The sequence below is a fragment of the Brassica rapa genome, chromosome A02 (assembly GCF_000309985.2).
Source record: "Brassica rapa cultivar Chiifu-401-42 chromosome A02, CAAS_Brap_v3.01, whole genome shotgun sequence".
In the NCBI taxonomy this organism is placed as follows: domain Eukaryota; kingdom Viridiplantae; phylum Streptophyta; class Magnoliopsida; order Brassicales; family Brassicaceae; genus Brassica; species Brassica rapa.
The window spans coordinates 15,251,028-15,270,726 of record NC_024796.2 but is presented as its reverse complement, the minus strand read 5'-3'; the positions used below and the strand labels follow the sequence as shown (position 1 = coordinate 15,270,726).

The window sequence follows — 19,699 nt, the reverse complement described above, 5'->3', positions numbered from 1 at the left end:
CCGAATGTCAAAAGCGTATACTTAAAGGCCCATTTAATATCCACTCAGTGACGACCATTCTATTTCTAACGAGCCGATGCTCACTTATGACAGACAGAAAGAAGGCGGCTCCAGCTTGCTTGGTGTTTTGTTACTCATCTTCAATACCTCAAACTAAGCCACCAATAATGAACACTTGTATGGCTGGTGAAACTATTCTACTTTTCTTTTTTTTTACATGTAGATTATCTTGATAGCATAACTTTTATAATTCTGTTAGATATAATTTTCGAAAACATAGTTATTAATTTCCTCCTTGTAATAAACTACAATCAATATATAACTAGCTAGATGATCCAGTAATCCACCTGAAAATGAGACTGTGAACAAGTACAACACACACACACTATGTGTGTGGTGTGTGTATATATATAGTAGCTAACTGGAGCGTATTCACTTTTCTAATAAATACGTAACACTTAGCCATAATGGATAGTATTAAAGTATAAACTATCAATATAAGTTTTTTTCAGAACATGTTTAAACCCTTCATTAACACGGGTTTAATGCATGCCGTCTTCGTAAAGGCAACGGCACATCTCAATAAAATAATTATAAATTAATATTGGGCAACAAAAACTTTGTAAGTTTCATAAATTGTTACAAAGAGATGATTTACCGCGAGAATCCAATGTTTTTACGTGTTTCGTGTTATGTTACATGGAATTTTTTTTTTTTTTGCAACTGATTTATGTTACATGGAATTTAGGAATTTAAAGTTACCATAGTATTGTACTTTCGTATACTCCATCTATTTCAGAATGTAATTAGTTTAACCTAAAAATAGTAACATTAAAAAAGTTATTAGTTTATTAAAAAGTAACAGTTAATCAATAAATTCAACCAATTATAAAAAAACTAACATTATTTAATTGGTCATATAATATTCATTAAGTAAAAAGGGCATTAAAATATAAAAACTATTTATGTTTTGAGATAAAAAAAAATTTGTCTAAAACTAGTTATAATAATGAAACAAAGGAAATATTTTTCACAATCTGTTTTATTTAACATTTTACCAAAAAAAAGGGAAATATTTTCATATTATTTCGTAAAAGAAGATGAAGAGAAAAGGATCAAATTTTGGCACGAATCTCAAGACTAGAGGGTTAAGTCAAACGAGAAACCTTGAAGTGAGGATTTGGTGTTGGACCCTCACGTGCGTCGCTCCACGGCCTTTTAGGATTTTGCCTCTTCTCTCCTACGTGTGGTCTCCTCTGTTATTTTTCTTTTCTTTTCTGTTCCAATTATTACTTTTTGTCAAAGACTCAAAACTCTACAAGGGATTTGAGCTTTTCTCTCTCCTTCCCCGTTCCCTCTTTTCTTATCTTTCACGGGGAGAAATGAGAATCAAGCTCCAGTTTTTGACCGGATTTCTTTCCGGTATAGCCACCCTTTGATGGATTCATGTTCCAGCACATGATGACATCCTCTGCGTGATGTGGCTGGCTTTCGGTTCCGGAGTTTGACGGTCTTCTCGACGTAGCTTCCGACTTTGGCTCCGGTGAACACCTTTCCCTTCGGTGAAGCACCGGCTTTTGATTCCATCGACGCAGACGACGGGTTTCAATCCCGGTGGCGTCGATTGGTTTTATCAAGTTTTGTTTCGTCTGGATAAATCTCTACAACGACTTGCTCTCGGCTGCGGCGGATCGAGCTCTCTGGTTGGAGTTCCGGCGACTATAACCGGTGTGATTTGGTTCAATTTGTCTAAGATCGTCTCTACGGTTCTTCTTTCCGGACATCCTGTTTCCGGTGTGTTCCGGTGGATCGACGGGGAGCTGCTCCGGCGATGATCTCCTCGCGGTGAAGGCGACGGTTTGGTGCGACGCGTGTCTCCTCTTTCGTTGAGGCTTGGACACGTGGTTTTTCTTTCACGCAAAATGAAACGCGTGGTTTGGTTGGTGTTGCCTCCGGGCTTAGTTTGTTGTTTGGGCCTCTGGGCTTTGGCTTGTTTTTCTTTTGTTTCTCTTTTTTGGGCCATTTGTATTTGTTGGGCTTTGTTTAATATAATTCAGATGGAAAAAAAAAAAAAAAACTCAAAACTCTACATATCTATTTGTTTTGTGTATTGACTTTCCTTTCTTTAACATTGATGGTTTCTTTATCAGGAAATCATATTCACAATCACAATGTACTATATATATACGGGCCATAACTTGTTTTACCATACATATATTTACATGATTCTTTGATGGATATGCAGAGTCAGATAAAAAGGTGAATTCTTCTATTTTTGGAACTTTATAAGCTTTTGTGTGTATATAAAATGAGTGTTTACTGGCCAGTTCCGGTTGGACGCGGTGGGATAGTCGGACTAAATGAGAGGTCCGGATACTTGGATTATCAAAAAAAAAAAAGAGTGTTTACAATATTCCATCTCTGAACCAATATAAGTAACAAAATATGTATGTATATATAAGAAACTAGTGTGCCAAAAATGCTAAGAAATAACTAAAACATGAGTAGAAAATGCTCCATATTGTACACTCATATAGTAATGCTCTCATTTTATCTCTCAGGTTAATTAATTTAGTAATCAGGGAACATATTTGAGCTAATTTTTATGTCAGTTGTACTATTCTAAAAACAAATAGCACTAAGACTTGGTTAAATAAAGTTTTATTTGTAGCTAAATTTAATGAAACTGCACTGAAATTCATGCATTAAAAAGTAGATGGAAGCATGATTCAAGCTACGATACCTCAATTTTCTTCCCAACATTTGACTGCAATTTGAGGGTATAGAAGCTTCAATTCTTGTTTTGTTTTGTCATTGGGATACATAAATCAGATATTCTATTATAATATTACTGTGTATTTTAATAGTATTCGGTATTGTTTACTCGAATCCTACTTATTTTCAAAGCAAATTAGGCAGTCTTAAAACAGAACAGCTGTAATCCATGGTGGTTAAAGCTAAATTAATTGCTGAAGAACATCATGCACATTAGAAATGTTTGAAGTTAATTGAGTAACAATGGAAATTGATATGCAACATATAATACGGTTTTAACTTATTAAAAAGTAAAACATATAAATACCACAAAAAATCAGAACAAGCAACTGCCTATTCTAAAGATGATATTTATTTTTAGTTTATGTATTTATAACACCATATAAAGTTATAAATATATATTAAGAAAAAGTTTAAATGGGAATGCAGATACAATAAAGTAATGCTCATATATTTCTGTGACCAGCTTTGGTTTATCAAATTGAATACAAATAATAGTGGCACTAATCCATAGAAACTTAAGTATCTCTTTCTCTTTCATCTTTTTCTATCTCATAGAAGAAGAAAGAGAGAGATAAAAACCTAAACATCGTGCGGTTTAAGCTAAGATATCTTCAGTTTTGTAGAAATTCATATTTGCTTGCTTCTTTGCCTTCTCACTTTCATTGTCTTCTACCTCTTGCCTCTAACAGAAGCAATACTTTCCGGCCTCCAAGGTTTGTTTTCTTTCCTTTTCCATGTCATATATCTTTCATTGTTGTCATCATCGTCATTTGCAATACATATATATATATATATATATATATATATATATATACTCGTACTCACTCACACATATATGTGTACTTTTCACTTCAAGAATCTCTAATTTCATTTCTTCTCTTTGTTTCCTCAAGAACATGATTAAGTCTAATCAAGCTCTTTTAAGAAGAGACTGTTCGGTTTTCAACAACTCAATTCATGTTTCTTTTGGGATATTCAAGATCTTTCTGGGTATACCTATGTAAGAAAGATCCAGCTTATGTTAGTGTAAATATGTGCATGCATGTTGAACTAGGGTTTTTTTTTAGATCTAAGAACAAATTCATTATACCTATATTTTGGATTCTTTCATGGTGACAACCCATTCGTTGGTCATGATTTATTTTCCGTTACTTTGACTTAATTTGTGTTATTAATTAAATGAAAATGATTAGGGCAAAGAAGAAAAAAGAAAGTATATTTGATTTGCTTAAAGAAGAGTACATATAATGGAGATAGGCTCATCTTCCACGGTAGCTGGAGGAGGACAGCTTTCGGTTCCTCCAGGTTTCCGGTTTCATCCAACGGAAGAGGAGCTTCTATATTATTACCTCAAGAAGAAGGTTTCTTATGAGCCAATTGATTTGGATGTTATTCGAGAAGTTGATCTCAACAAGCTTGAACCTTGGGACCTTAAAGGTAAGACTTAATCCCCTTATTGTTAACTCTTTTAGTCCTTAAATGTACCACCACCTAATGATCCACGCACTTAATGCTGGATTATTATGTACTTATTTATTGATCAGTATTATACATAGAATATCACAATAAACATCATATATCTAAATAATTATATGTAGATCAGAGAGATAAGATAGATAAAATACATGAATTATATATGTTGTTGTCTCTGCATAAAACTACAAGTTAGATGTCAAAGATACAAAAATGCATAGATTGGGTAATATTGTCTAGGGTTTTGTCTACGTCTCCATGGAGACATGTATATCCACTCTTATATCATGTCTTATAAGTTTTATCACTTCAAATTATTTTCCAGTTTTTATTGATCCACCGCGTGTACGTATTACATATACATCAAGAAAGAGACAAAGTTGTCTATTCACTCATGTCTTTCAGATAATATCTTGTAGTATATGACTTGAAGTATTGACATAATATTATTAGGTATTATACCCTCAAAATAAGTCAATGGTTTCTTTCACATGCAGACATATAACAAACCCTTCCACATATGCCATATATATTTGTATAAAATTAATTATTGAGTTAATTTTTCTTACATTTTACAAAAAAATATTTTTTGTATGTATGTAGAGAAAAGTAGAATTGGGTCGGGTCCTCAAAACGAGTGGTACTTCTTTAGCCACAAGGACAAGAAATATCCGACTGGGACCCGAACGAACCGGGCCACTGCAGCCGGATTCTGGAAGGCTACTGGTAGAGACAAATCAATACATCTAAACAGCTCCAAGAAGATTGAACTTTGTAAGACTCTTGTCTTCTATACTGGTCGTGCTCCTCATGGGCATAAAACCGAATGGATCATGCATGAATATCGTCTAGACGATAACGAAAATGAGATCCAGGTACAATAGTACATTTAAATAAACTCTATAATTTCATGAAAATATGGTTTAGATATCATATTACATTTTATAAATATAGAGATCTTATCTTGCATAATGTGAACTAGTTATGTGTAACTTGTAGGAAGATGGGTGGGTTGTATGCAGAGTGTTCAAGAAGAAGAACCATTTCAGAGGATTTCACCAAGAACAAGATCAAGATCAGAATCATCATCACCAATACATAAGCACCGACAATGATCATGATCAACATCATCCTCATCAGCATCGCACTGAATCCAAATCAAACAATCATTCTTCTTTCGTCCCACATACTCTGAATCATCATCACATGGGAAGACAGATCCACAGGCCAGTACATGAGTTTGCAAACACTTTAAGCCACGGGTCAATGCATCTCCCTCAGCTCTTTAGCCCTGACTCGTCCCAGCCGTTTGTGTCGTCAATCAACACAACAGATATTGAATGCTCACAGAATCTACTGAGGCTGACTTCTAACAACAACTATGGTGGAGACTGGTCGTTTCTGGACAAGCTTCTCACTACGACCAACATGAATCAGCAAGTTCAGAACCATCAAGCAAAATGCTTTGGTGACTCGAGTAACAACGGTAATAACGACCATGCTGTTACTTCATCCTCTCCAGATAATCAAAGGTTCCCGTTTCACTATCTAGGAAACGATGCTAATCTTCTCAAGTTCCCAAAGTAGTCCAATCAAATTTGGTTTTGATTTGATCAGTCTCATGCTTTTCAACTTTACTCTCTTCTTTAAGCTGTGGAACTTGTCATGTTTCTGTTGCTGAACGATGTTATTTTATAATGCTATGTTGTTTGCTGAAGAATTCTATGTTGTTTTCTGATATTTATAATTACTTAACCATCATTACGTATAAATTCTTTGTTGCTTTAGTTTTTTTTTTTTTTTTGTAAAACCACTCAAGAAAATTACTTTAGAATGAAATAAAAAACTAGGTTTTGACCCGTGCGCCCGCACGGGTGTATATTTTGCATAATTATATATTTTTGTTAGTTGTAGACTTGTAAGTTAATGTTTCATAGGTTATTGAGTTCTGATATATAGTGTATCTTGTTCATTTTGCTTGGTGTCGAATTTTAAACTATTAGTTGTATTTATTTTCAATTGTACTTTTTTTTTACTTTTACTTGGTAAATTAAACAATTAAGTGTAAAATATTGGAGTATTTTGTTTAGATTGGGTGTGTTTTATTAAATTATACTATAAAATTTGTGTGATCTTTAGAGATAAGCATTACTTGGTTGGCAAGTTTTTTGAAAGATAATTACGTGATTACGTTAGTTATTTGATCCCTTTTTTAAATGCCGACTACGTACAATTAGAAAACAATATTCTTTGTTGATTTGTTTTTTAATAATCGTAAATTTATGAGTCGTTTTTGGAATATTTTCTCATATGGAAGGAAATAAGTTTAATTAGCTACGATTTTATATGCAAAATCTTAACGAATATGATATTTAAGGAGCATATTATACGCATATACAAAATATACAAAATTGATAAACAATAAAAAATATTTGACTTTGGGAACCAAAATCTAAACCATAAAACAATCAAACCGTACCTTTATTATAAAATTAATATACTAAATGTTGGTATGCATAATCATAAAGAATATTATTCTCTGTTTATATCATGCATATGTAATAGAAAATGTGAATATAATGGTGTAGATACGTTTTGATATGAAAGATATTTTGTAAATATATGTTCAATCGATTGGTTTGCAACGGGTTAACAGATTTTGAAACATTTGGTTATTGATTTTTTTGTGTTCGGTTGATAAAATTCTAAATTTAGCATTGATCTGGGCAATTAACAATTTGTAAGTCCAAAACAATGTTATGGGTGGGTAAGAAAGACGAAAAAGCAAAAATATTTCAGAAAAAAAAGAAGTAAAATGACAGAATTTGATGACAGTGGCATAGAGATGTAATTTTTGTGCAACTCTAAGGGGTAATTACTGTTTGTACTTCTGCCTTATCTGTCTTAATAGTTTAGATAAGAGATTTGTCAAAGGTTATGTTATTTTCTGATATTTATAATTACTTCAACAAACTCCAAGTTGCTTTATATTTATTAATTTTTTTTTGTAAAACCACTAAAAAAAAATACTTAAGAATGAAAAAGAGAAAGGAGTCAAGAGATTTTGTTAAAAGTTGAAGTATATTCAAGGATTTTTTTTTTCAAGGAATTAAAAGTCAATTTCTTTAAATAAATGTTCTTTTTCATTATGATCTAGTGATTCGATTGTGTCTGTCTCTCAAGTAGTTTACTGGTGGTTCTGTTTTGTTAGTATGTCAGATTCGGTGTACATGTATTTCAAAGTAGACCAACTCGGAGGATTGTGTTGTAGTGATAGATAAACCTAGACATCAATAGCTTTTCCAGCAGGGAGCATGAGTGCTAGTTTTCGACCTCCCAATCCAAATGCTTCAGATGGTTAAGCCAGGGATTAACCACTCCATTTTTTTTTTGAATTTAATGTTAAATTGAATTCAAAAAAGAAAACACCATTTACAACTATGTTTTTTTGTACTTTGCTACTCCCTTTTAAGCATAAAACTCAAGAACATCTACTCTTTACAATCATTCTATCTGTTTGAGAACCAGAATTGAAGCCCACCCTCAAGCTTCTTATCCTTCCTCCTCTGAGCTATTGAAAATCTGTTTCGCATAGTCTTCTCAAACAATTTAGTTAAGAGTTCGGGGGGGGGGGAGGCTTTCTCACCATGTCTTCTTCTGTTTCTTTCCCTCCAAATTCCATGAACCGATAGGAATAGATATCTGATAGTGAAGAGTTGAAGCTTATCTTGCTTCTCATCCATTAAGACCCTTACTATCTCAGACCAGTTTGATGTGTATCTCTCCCTCATTACACCTCTCGCCAGATTCCTCCATATCTGCTCAGAGAATGGACACTCAAAGAAAAGATGACCAACTGTCTCCATAGGAGTTTGACATAAGATACAAGAGGCGTCAACGTTTGCATTCCATTGCACCATTCTACTCCCGGTTGAAAGCCTGTCTCTCATAGCAACCCAGGTCACAAAAGCATATTTAGGCGTCGCATTTTTAAACCAGATAGCCTTATGCCAATCATATACTTGGTGTTTTTTTCGGATAACCTGCCAAGTTTCTGTTGTTAAGAACTTCCTTCTGTATTTGTCATTTCCACTCCTCCATAGATATATATCATCTTCTTCAACATTCCTATTCTCTTTAAACTTCTCGATCTCCACCTCAATCCTATTAAGAATCACAACCCGATGGTTCTTCCTTCTGTGGTGAATACAATCCTCAACCTTAGCATTCATTGTTATACCCATTCCCATACATCCTCCATTCCCCAATAACTCCTTTAAACAGCCAAGAGATGACCATTTATCATACCAGAATGAAGCTTTCTTACCATTCCTAATCTCCACCTTATAAAGTTTTTTAGCCAGCTCCCGATACTTCAGTATTTTTCTCCACATCCAAGATCCCAGCTGTGAAGTATCTTTTACCGACCATATTGAGTTTTTCCGAATGAGATATAGCTTAACCCAACTGACCCATAAAGAATTTGCAGAAAGGATTCTCCAGAGTAGCTTCAGAACACATACAATATTCATCTCCTTCAAAGATCTTATCCCCAACCCACCTCTTTTTTTGTTCGACACACCTTCCTTCCATGTGATTAAAATATACATAAGGCCAAACTGATTCCTAGTTCTAATGTCGGAAGGACATCGATCCTAATCCTATTGTCATAAGGACATTATAAAATATGGAAATATTAGATAAAGAGATATAGTTATCCTAATAGATTTTTAATTACACCATATATACGGGTCGGTTATCAAAATATATAAGGAGGCTATGTTCAATATTTTGAGCTATAAATAAATACGAGTGGGTTAACAAATTAGATACTAATATACTATGATAATGAACTCTGAAGAAGACCTTGTTGACTTCAAGAAGAAGTTGGAGCAAGAAAAGATGAGTGCGATCGAGTCAAAAGCGAAATCTCTAGTTTCAACTAAAGCTGATGATCCATGTTGTCAAAGAATATGTGATTTGCCGGACGATTTGCTATTGCAGATCTTACTCCACGTCCCGACTAAAAACGCAGTAACCACTGAGATCTTGTCCAAACGATGGCGTCATATGTCTGGAAGATGCTTGAAAAACTCGACTTCAAAGACGACCAAGGCAGCGAGAGCTTTGGGTGGTTTATTGAAAAGTCACTGCAACTCCATAAGGCACCAAAACTAGTGAGTCTTGTTGTCGAACTGGGTCCAACGTCTCATGCTGACGTAGATGTCGGAAAGTGGGTTGACAAGGCAGTTAAACACGGTGTGAGAGAGTTAGATCTCAAGCTTCTTTGAACGTCATGAGAGCCCACAAGCTTCTCTAAGAGCCTTTACACATGCGACACGGTCGTTTCGTTAACTCTATCGAACCAGATTCTCGTAGACGTTACTTTCCCGGCTACCATGCTATTTCTCTTGAATCTATCTCTTTTGGACGTGGAGTACAAAGACGAAGACTCTCTTGCTAGGCCTTATCAAGTTCCCCTGTTCTCTTCAAACTGGTGGTTGCACGACGTGATGAGGACAGCTTAACAAACTTTACCGTGAAAGTGCCTTCATTGAAAATATTAACTTACAAGACTAGATTTCACGATGAAGAAGAGGTGAAAGAGGAGGAGGAGGAAGAGGAATATTACATTAGGTCGTTGGTGATAGATTGCCCTGCACTAACACAATTAAGTATATTTGACAATAGGGCAGACTATTGTAGTTTGACAGAAAATATGTTTTGCCTTGATGGGTATACATCCCATATGTTCCTAACCCCGATGAAAAGTTTCTGACATGTCTTTCTTCTGCCACACGTCTGTACTTGGATTTCTCCAAATCAATGGTAGGGTTTACATATGAGATCTCATTTATTCCTTTGCTTAGTCAAACTAATCTCGTTTGTTTTATTGCAGGTTGCGTGTAGTAACGCCATCAAGTTCTCTCGGCTCATAGAATTATACTTTACCATAGAAGATCCAGTAGATTGGTTGGAACCATTTATTTGTTTGCTTCAAAACTCTCCTATTCTGAAAGCTCTTACTATCTTCACCATTGTAAGTGTCTTAAAAATACATACACATCTATTTTTGATGCATTTTTAAATATTAATGCGTAAATATAATGGTATATATATTATCAGGGATGTCCTCCATCTTCATCTTCGTGGAACCAGCCGAGTACTATTCCCCCATGCTTATCATCTCAGCTAGAGACTTTTAAGTGGCTAGATTATGGAGGAAAAGAAGATGACAAACAACTAATGACATACATTCTGGCTAACTCGATCTGCTTAAAGACGGTGGATATCAAGCTCATACCAACTTGCAATATTGAAGAGTGTCAAAAGGAGTTAGAATCTATGCCTGGGATTTCACCATCATCTCTATTGGAGAGAAGATCCCACATCGAATATATGAAAGGGACTTGAGTAATATCTAAGAGACTTGAGTCAATCCACTAATTGCCAATTAGTTTTAAGTTGGAAGCCCAAGAAACTTATCATGGTATCAGAGCGGGTCCAATACCCTGACCCATTAATCCAGCCCGGACAGTGGCCCGATCATCCCATTAGCTGATGGCCCATAGAAGGCTCAGTTCCACCGAGATCGCTAGAAAATAAAAAGCATGATTTCGGAGGGGGTATGATGGATTCTGCGAGATTAATGGTTATATGCACCATTATCTCGAGGGAGGGTATTGGAGAGAAGATCCCACATCGAATATATGAAAGGGACTTGAGTAATATCTAAGGGACTTGAGTCAATCCCTTTCATATATTCGATGTGGGATCTTCTCTCCAATAATCTCGCCTTCTTTATTCCCTCGAGAGGCCAGAAGTTTTTCGTTGGACGGTTTAGATCAATGTTCTACAATCGTTTAGGCGACGTTTATGGGGCGTGTAGGCATCGGTCTAGGCAGCAAACCGATCTTTCTTTTAAATAAATCTGATTTAAGCGGTTTAAGCTGGTTTAAATTATTTTTTAACGGATTCAAGTTATTCTAAATCAGTTTAAATTGGTTAGATCAAATAAGGTCAAAGTGAATTATGACTAATTTTATTATATTATATTCACCATCAATTTATCTATAAACAAGTGATGATTTTTTGTGTCTCTGATTCTGATTCTTTTTAGTATATCTGTTTATTTTCTAAAAAAATATATTTTATTAGTTTAACTTTTAGTGAAATACATTTTTTTTTAAAAAGTAATATAAATATAAGATATATAATAAAACTAATATTTCGTCAACACCTAAGTTCTAGATTCCAAAGAATCAGTCTAGGCGTTTAGTTTAGATTATTGGATGAAAAAAATATTAGATTATTTTTAGAATGATCTTATTTGTAAGTTAGATGTTTTTTGCTCTTTTTCAAGTAGAGTTACTAGTGGTCAATGGTGTTTCCCTTTGTTCATAGAGGTGTCAGCTGGGCGGGCTGACCATGGGCTAGCCTAGTCTAATTCATTTTGGGCAGGCTATGGACGTGCCCAATTAATAAATGGTCCAACTGGACAAAAGACCAATTGGTACATGTAGACCTGGGCATTTCGGATATCGGTTCGGTTCGGTTCGGATATTTCGGGTTTCGGGTAGTTCGGATAGGGGCTAAAGTATTCATTTAGTACTTGATATATTTTCGGTTTGGTTCGGGTCGGATAGTTTCGGGTTCGGTTCGGTTCGGATAGTAAATGTAGGAACCGGAAAATATCCGGAAAAAGTTCGGTTCTCATTTGGATTCGGTTCGGGTTCGGATAGTTTGGATAATTTGGATAAAATATCAGTTATTTAGGGTAAAATATCAAATAATTAGGATAATTTAGATAAAAATTTAGGATATTTAGGATTACTTTGGATATTTCGGATAAAACTATCCGGATAGTTTCAGATACTTTCGGGTAGTTCGGATACTTTATAATAATGTAGTTATCTTCAACTATTTTCAGATACTTTTAATAGAATTTTAAATTAAAATATATATTTAGTTATGTTATATATATATATAATTAATATTTTTATATATTCGGGTACCCGTTCGGTTCTCGGTTCGGTTCCGGTTCGGTTCGGTTATTTCGGATATAAAAATATAGGAACCGTTTGGGTATGTGAAGGTATTGGTCCGGTTCCGGTTTCGGATACTTCGGTTCGGTTTCGGTTCGGTTCTTCGGTTCCGGTTATTTTGCCCAGGCCTAGGTACATGGTCCAATTGGGCGAAGACCAAATGGACAATGAGTGTCCACGGGCTTACTAAAACATAATTTCATGAGTTTAATAAATGTATTTCATAAATTTGGCGGGAAAATTCAATTTGTCGGTTTTGGCGGAAAACGCAATTTCTCGGTTTTGGCGGAAAAATATAATTTCTCGGTTTTGGCCGGAAAATGTAAATTCTCGGTTTTGGTGGGAAAACGTAATTTCTCGGTTTTGGCGGAAAAACGCAATTTTTCAGTTTCGGCGGGAAAATGCCATTTCTCAGTTTTGGCGGGAAAACGTAATTTCTTGGTTTTGGCGGAAAACGCAATTTTCAGTTTTGGCGGAAAAACATAATTTCTCGGTTTTGGCCGGAAAATGTAAATTCTCGGTTTTGGTGGGAAAACGTAATTTCTCGGTTTTGGCGGAAAAACGCAATTTCTCAGTTTTGGCGGGAAAATGCAATTTCTCAGTTTTGGCGGGAAAACGTAATTTCTCGGTTTTGGCGGAAAACGCAATTTCTCAGTTTTGGTGGGAAAATGTAATTTCTCGGTTTTGGCGGGAAAACGTAATTTCTCGGTTTTGGCGAGAAAACGCAATTTCTCAGTTTTGGCGGGAAAATGTAATTTCTCGGTTTTGGCAGAAAACGTAATTTCTCGGTTTTGGCGGAAAAAACGTAATTTCTCGGTTTTGGCGGAAAAACGCAATTTCTCAGTTTTGGCGGGAAAACGTAATTTCTCGATTTTGGCGGAAAACACACAATTTCTCGGTTTTGGCGGAAAAACGTAATTTCTTGGTTTTTGGGGGAAAATGAATTTTTTCGGTTTTGACGGAAAAACGCGTTTTCTCGGTTTTTGAGGAAAAATGAATTTTTTTTCTATTTTGAGAGGAAAACATAGTTTTACAGTTTTGACAAAAAAAATTACTTTATAATTTTGGAAAGTAAACATAATTTCAAAATTTTAGAAATAAAATCTAAACTAATAATTAAAAAATAATTATAAATATTATTGGATGTCCATGGGCATGCCCATTTGGACATGGTCTTTATTGGTCTTGGACATTTGTTTGGACCATTGTCCAATATGGACCACCAATTACTGCCCAATACTGAAATGGTCCAAATGGTCATGCCCAATTGGACCATGGACGAACCATTTGACAGCTCTATTTGTTCATTATTGTGTCTCTCTTGTCTAGAGTAGTTATTGGGAATTTGCATTGAAAGACACATTTTGTTTTTTCAATTACAACATGAGCCATGTTATGCTTGTGACACACCTTTTATGAGTGTTTACCTAATTTACCTTCGACTAAGTGTAAAGACTAAAGATTCTAAAGAGAATAATTATAATACTCATTTTTTTATGTTTCTTTCTTTCATCTCTTAAAATGAGTATCTAAGAAATGAATAAAGTATTTTGCAATAACACAACTTTAGAAATCTATGATCCAAATTCAAACAGAAAAGGAGGTTCGCAAATCTAATCTCATCCGAGAGTTTTTTTGTAACTTGATTTCAGATCCTTTTAAGTGGTGAGCCTTCTCTTCTAATTCATCTCTTATCTCTAGATTTAGTTTTCCAATTTTAAATTAATAACTAGATTTTGACCCGCGCTTGAAAAGCGCGGAGTTGTTGGATTATATTATAATACAAAGTTTTATTATATCGAAAAACATAATTTTTAACAGCTATATAATCTACAAATTAGTTTATTTGAGATTTTATATGTACACTTTTACGTAAGTTTCTTTTCGACATGAGAATTATATCCGGATCAAAAAAACAAACCGAACCGACCCAAAATTATAGGTTTAGTTCAGGTCCAGAGAAGATAACCTTTAGGGTTTTTTTGGACCCGCATGTCTTTGTTTGAGTCCGAGTCCTACCCTAGACCCGATCATAAATATGTGTTTATTAGGTATATTTGGATATTCCGAATATGTTTCCGGTATTATGGATATTGTTTTTAAGTTTTTGGTTTACGATTAGAGTTTTGATTTCAGGTAAATTTTTCAAATTAAAAAGAAAAAGTGGGTATTTGGATAAAATTTTGGGTATTTTTCAGTTCACCGTGTCAGATTTTGAATAAGATTTTAAATTACGTATTTGAATTTTTTTGGTATTTGTTTGGAGTTTCAAATACTTTTCGTGTTTCGGATATTTTTCAGATTTTTCATATATTTCAAAATTCTTTTAGGATCTTAAATACCCGAAGAGATGTGGACCTATTACGTCCATATCAGGTCTAACAACCTTTTGATATAGATTTTTAACGTTATTGTACAAAAACATGGTTGATGAAATATTTTTCTGAGTAAAGGTATCATAAGAAATAATATTAAGATCTGTTAAAAATATTTAAAATATTGTATGTTTAGAATGATTAATGTATTATCAGAAAAATAATAAATAATTATACATAACTCCAACAACTTTTTTATATTAGATTTTTTTAAACTCTTTCCTTTTTAATAGTATTGATTCGTTTTAAGTGAAAAGTATATAAAAGTATAATATTTAAAACAAATAATTTTCAAAATCTTGAATAATCAATACTGATATCGTGAAGTCAGGTTAGCTTTAATTGAACCAATGAATTTCTTCATTTTTGTGAAGGTGACATGAATATTCAAAAAAATCATTTTTAAATATGAAAATATTATCAAACTATAGACGGTTGAAAGTTTAGTATATGATATGATTAATTTATTATAAATGAAAGAGGAAGTTAGAATGTACACATATATATCTTGTAATTTATCTTGCTTTAAATCATATATTATATGATAAAAGTGATAATATAAAACATTAGTTTCAATGCTTTTACTATTAAAAATTTAAATGATAAATATAGTAATAGTAATGATTAAGATTTAGGAGTGAAATTTAAATAAATAAAAGAATTGACTAAATTATTGTTAGAGAAATATATGGTAACATATTGTTAGTATAAATTTAAGATAAGACCAAAAAATAATGAGTTAAATGAAATGATCTAAATAACTTTTATAGGTAGATTTTTTTAGACTCCTTCCCTTTTAATAGTATTGATCAAGGGAGAGAAAAAGGTCTTTATATCATCGATTAGTCTTATTATTTGTCAATTTCGGTTATTTTATTATTTTTAATTTTATTTGTAAAAAAGTTTTGATTTTGATGGTAGTGACGCATGTTGTGTTATCGCTTCTGAGTTTTTTTTTTGGAAACATATCTTTGCTGGGTTTATTATCAACTTTTCTTGTTGAAACTGCCAAAATCAAAGAAATATATCTCTTCTTCTCTTTCTTCTGTTTAGTTGTTCTTCTTTGTAGTGAAATTTGATATTTTCTCATGATTCTGGGTATACAAATATGTATTAATCAATCAATGTTTGTTGAAAAAGTGATTTTGAAAAAGTTTTGATTTGAATTTCAAATGGCTTAATGAATTCAATGTGGAGACATGATTAAGTTAAATCTAAAAAAAAGGAGAATAATAAAAACACATATAAGATGTTCAATCAAATTTATGTGAGAGATATGTGTGTCCACAACTAGTCTATCCACAATTTGTTCATCCATAATTTTGATGTATGTGGCTCTTCCGTCCGCTGTCTTTCCATCCATAACTTGCATATCATAACCACATTTATCTATAAATACAATTCATTTATCCATAAGTCAAATTATTTGTCTTTTGATCAATAAACGAATATTTAAATATAATTAGCCACATTTAAATTTGATAAATAAGCCATTGTAACAATTTTAACCATATAAACTAAAATGATTCTTGATTTCAACATAAAAGTACTATTTAACCAAATTTTAGAGTCTCTGTCCACAGTTATTATATTTTGGGAAATCTGTTTTTTTAGAGCAAAAAAAAGGTAACTATGTCCCTTTAGACTAATCTGTACTACTTTATGTCCTATTAGACTAATTTTTTCGAAAATGGCAGTAATGCCCTTAAAATTGTAATTTTTTGAAAAAGATAAATAATGAGTTCGACAAGCGGGATCGATCGATCCAGATTTACAAGTTACAGTGGATCGCTCGATCCCGATAATTATTCAGAACAAAAAAAAACGCGAAATATATACTGATCGACCTGGTCCATTTCACTCGATCGGCGAAGGTCGATTCCTTACAGATCGCCGATCCACTAAGAATAGATCGATCGATCCCGTGCCCAGGAAAGAATCCCAAATCGATTTTTTTGGTTTTGTATGATTATATCCGGGTTGATTCCCACTTGATTTGAACCGACCAAGCATGATTTCAACTTTTTAAGCTCGATTTCTCTGGGACAAAACCCTTAATTTCCCATTCACGAACAAAGGGAGAGAAAATCAAATTCTCACCCAAAGTTCATTAACCCTAACTCACTCAATTCTCTGATTTGGACGATTATTTGGCCTAACTCATACAATTTCGTGAGCTTTTTACGAATCTATCACTCTTTAGTTCGTTCTGCAAAGGTATGAAACTCTATCTCCACTTCTTTTTAGAGTTTGAAATTAGAAAGGTAAAAGGTAGATTTTTGAGTTAGTTAAGATATTTAGACTTCAATCATGTGTTAAGGTGATGATTAGAGAAGATTTTGTACACAATCATGGTTTAAATCATATTTTCGGGATAGATTTAGGGATTTTAGGTTTTTGTTATTAATAGATATATGTTGTATTGTTTTCAAATTTCAGGTATGGAGTTGGAGTTGCCTAATCGTTTATACGGTGAGGGATTGGAACCTCAGGTTAAGAAGATTAATAACAGCTGCCGACTAAAACTTCTCGAGTTGCTAAAAGAAAAAATGGAACCAGAATTCGATGAAGTTATGAAAGATCCCATTTTTTCACAGATTATGGTTATCCAGAAGAATGATCTGAAGTTTTCGGCGAGGTTGGTACACTCTTTTTTGTGTAAGGAGTTGATGACAAGCAAGAGACATGAGAAGTGGTTCACTTTCGCTAGGAGACCTCTGCGTTTTGGATTGCAAGAGTATCATGCTGTCACTGGTCTGAAAGTGAAGCGAGAGAATAACAGTGGGCTAGTGACATGGAAAGACGATAATGGTTTTTGGAGCAAGCAGATAAAGACAAATGGAAAAATAAATTTGCAGATCATAAAAAAGAAGCATTTGGAAGAGAGCAATACCTGGACTTGGGTTGATAGGGTGAGACTGATATATCTTTGCGTTATTATGGGTGTGGTGATGGGAAAGGATGAGAAGGTGAATATCCCGCATCTGTACATGAAGTTGGCGATGGATTTGGAGAAGCTTCGGAATTATCCATGGGGTCTGTATTCGTTTGATTTCCTTCTGAAGCAAATTGATAAAACAAGGCATAAATTAGAGCAGAAAGAGGGGTATCTGATGGAAGGATTCTTGTTTGGTTTCCAAATTTGGATAATGGAAGCTGTTCCTGCTTTAGGAGAGATTTGTGGCACAAAAGTCAGTAAAGATTTTACAGGTCCACTGTGTGGTAATTGGAGAGGATGTGCAAAATGTTCTTATGAAGATATCATTGGCGTTGAGAACTTATTCCCAGAAAACGTATGCAAATTTATTTTCAAATTAAAATATTTATTGTTTTGTTCACTTTACTAATGATTTGATTGATGTAGGGATTTTGCATTCATTCATGGAATCCCACATAGATGGAGTGGTCCTTTTGGCAACTGATTTTGTACAGAAGGATGAGAAGAAAGATGAAAGAGTAGATCGTATTTTAGATATGATCAATAGTAAACATGATTGGAACAATCATGTTTGGGGAGTAAAAGAAGGTACGAACTCTGAATTTGAGGAATCTGGCGAAGAGAAAGGAGAGGATCAAACAGCTGATACTGAGAGAGGTGAAAATAGTCATGTTGCAGGGAATGTTGATGGCACAGCTGATGTTTCGGGAAGAAACAAGAGAAAGCATGCAGACCGAGGAGCAGAGTCAAGGAAAAAGAATGTTTTGTGCCACCTAGCTGCTTCATCAAAAGGAAATATTGACACAGATATGAAAAATTTCTTGGAGGATCTGGTACAAGCTTCTTTTACTGCTTTTGGGGAGAAATTCTGTCAGCAGTTCTCGGACAGGTTGGGTAAGATTGAGACTGAGGTTACACAACTCAGGACAGCTTCAGAGAGAACTGAGCAATTTGAGACCGTTGTAACCGACAGATTGGGGAAAATTGAGGCTGAGGTTACACAGCTCAGGACAAGTTTAGTGGTGACTGAATTGGTGGGAAAGAGTGATCAAGCAAGCGGTCCTAGCTTGACCAAAATCAACAGTGGTCCTAGCACCAGCAAAAAAGGAACTGCTCCAACAAAGAAAAAGGTAACTACTAAGAGAAAGAGTTAAAAGATGTTGAAAGCTTGGAACTAGGCGATGGAATGTAGGTCTTTGAAGCTAGGTTTGATGTAATATGTATTTGGAAGTTTGTATGTTTATTATGGATTTCGAACTTGGCGTTTATGTCTATTCTCTATTTTGAACATGAAACTTGTATGTGTAATTTGTAATTGTACGTGTTTGTCAACAGGCTGTAAAAAACCAAGAGTTAAAGACTGCTGATTCGTGTGTCAATTTACCTCGTGCAAAAGTACTCAATCATCAGCTAGTGATCTTCGTATGGGTACACAAGAGTTTTTGGAAAGTTGCATGAAGAACCTTCCATTAGACACATTTGTGAAAGGTTTGAATCCTTCTCAAGCTAAAGTCGAAGATTCATTGGATTGGTTGGAACTTCCTAAATCATTGAAGAAGCCAACAGATTCATTGGAACTTCAAAAATCATTGAAGAAGCCAGCGGTCCGATTAGATGACCGAGATATAGAGCTAGACGGCGAAAATTTCCCTGATCGCTGCTTGGTGTTTGTGCATCCTACAGATTTTAAGAAGATGCAGGACTGGCAAGATACACGAACGTATGTTATTCCTTTGTATATATCATTCGGTTGATTTTCTTAATAATTGACATCTCTACCATTGTATTTTGTTTACAGAGCTATACAGATTGGTCCTTCTATGTTAGACGGTGATCTAGCCGGACGTATTATGTCTGCCAGCAGTTGGCTTAAAAACTACGTAAGCATTCGACTGGTTATTTCTATAAAATGTTACCTATTATATTACTGTATACATTACAGATTTGTCTTCGTTTTTGCAGGAAATTGATGCTATAATGTATGTTTCCGGGAAAGAACAACATTGAAACGATGGAACGTAGATCGTGTTGCTTTCATGACATGCGTCTTCAGCGACCTCATTGCTAAGGATTACCAGAATTTCTAAAGG

At 34.3% G+C, this 19,699-nt stretch overlaps 3 protein-coding genes and 1 pseudogene across 3 annotated transcripts; 3 read left to right on the top strand and 1 right to left on the bottom strand.

Annotated features, from left to right (window-relative positions):
• Nucleotides 1-105: 105 nt before the first annotated feature.
• On the top strand, nt 106-7,269 carry LOC103853202 (protein SOMBRERO). Its single transcript, XM_033285930.1, has 3 exons — nt 106-4,215; nt 4,855-5,126; nt 5,251-7,269. The coding sequence occupies exons 1-3, from the start codon at nt 4,026-4,028 to the stop codon at nt 5,836-5,838; spliced, it is 1,050 nt and encodes a 349-aa protein (XP_033141821.1). The 5' UTR covers nt 106-4,025; the 3' UTR covers nt 5,839-7,269.
• Nucleotides 7,270-7,760: 491 nt separating this feature from the next.
• On the bottom strand, nt 7,761-8,483 carry LOC117131962. The gene has a single exon (XM_033285219.1). The coding sequence runs from the start codon at nt 8,481-8,483 to the stop codon at nt 7,761-7,763; it is 723 nt and encodes a 240-aa protein (XP_033141110.1).
• Nucleotides 8,484-9,036: 553 nt separating this feature from the next.
• LOC103853453 lies at nt 9,037-10,720 on the top strand (annotated as a pseudogene).
• A 7,319-nt stretch (nt 10,721-18,039) lies between these two features.
• On the top strand, nt 18,040-19,154 carry LOC117132073. The gene is made up of 2 exons (XM_033285569.1): nt 18,040-18,739; nt 18,945-19,154. Exons 1-2 carry the CDS (start codon nt 18,053-18,055, stop codon nt 19,065-19,067), a joined length of 810 nt encoding a protein of 269 aa, XP_033141460.1. The 5' UTR covers nt 18,040-18,052; the 3' UTR covers nt 19,068-19,154.
• The last annotated feature ends 545 nt before the right edge of the window (nt 19,155-19,699 follow it).

What these genes read in the sequence shown, in the direction of transcription:
- LOC103853202 (XM_033285930.1), top strand. Translation starts at nt 4,026, where the DNA reads ATGGAGATAGGCTCATCTTCCACGGTAGCTGGAGGAGGACAGCTTTCG. An exon ending in TGAACCTTGGGACCTTAAAG is followed by an intron (nt 4,216 to 4,854) that starts GTAAGACTTAAT and finishes GTATGTATGTAG; the next exon opens with AGAAAAGTAGAATTGGGTCG. An exon ending in ATAACGAAAATGAGATCCAG is followed by an intron (nt 5,127 to 5,250) that starts GTACAATAGTAC and finishes TGTAACTTGTAG; the next exon opens with GAAGATGGGTGGGTTGTATG.
- LOC117131962 (XM_033285219.1), bottom strand. Translation starts at nt 8,483, where the DNA reads ATGAATGCTAAGGTTGAGGATTGTATTCACCACAGAAGGAAGAACCAT.
- LOC117132073 (XM_033285569.1), top strand. Translation starts at nt 18,053, where the DNA reads ATGGAATCCCACATAGATGGAGTGGTCCTTTTGGCAACTGATTTTGTA. An exon ending in CTGCTCCAACAAAGAAAAAG is followed by an intron (nt 18,740 to 18,944) that starts GTAACTACTAAG and finishes GTTTGTCAACAG; the next exon opens with GCTGTAAAAAACCAAGAGTT.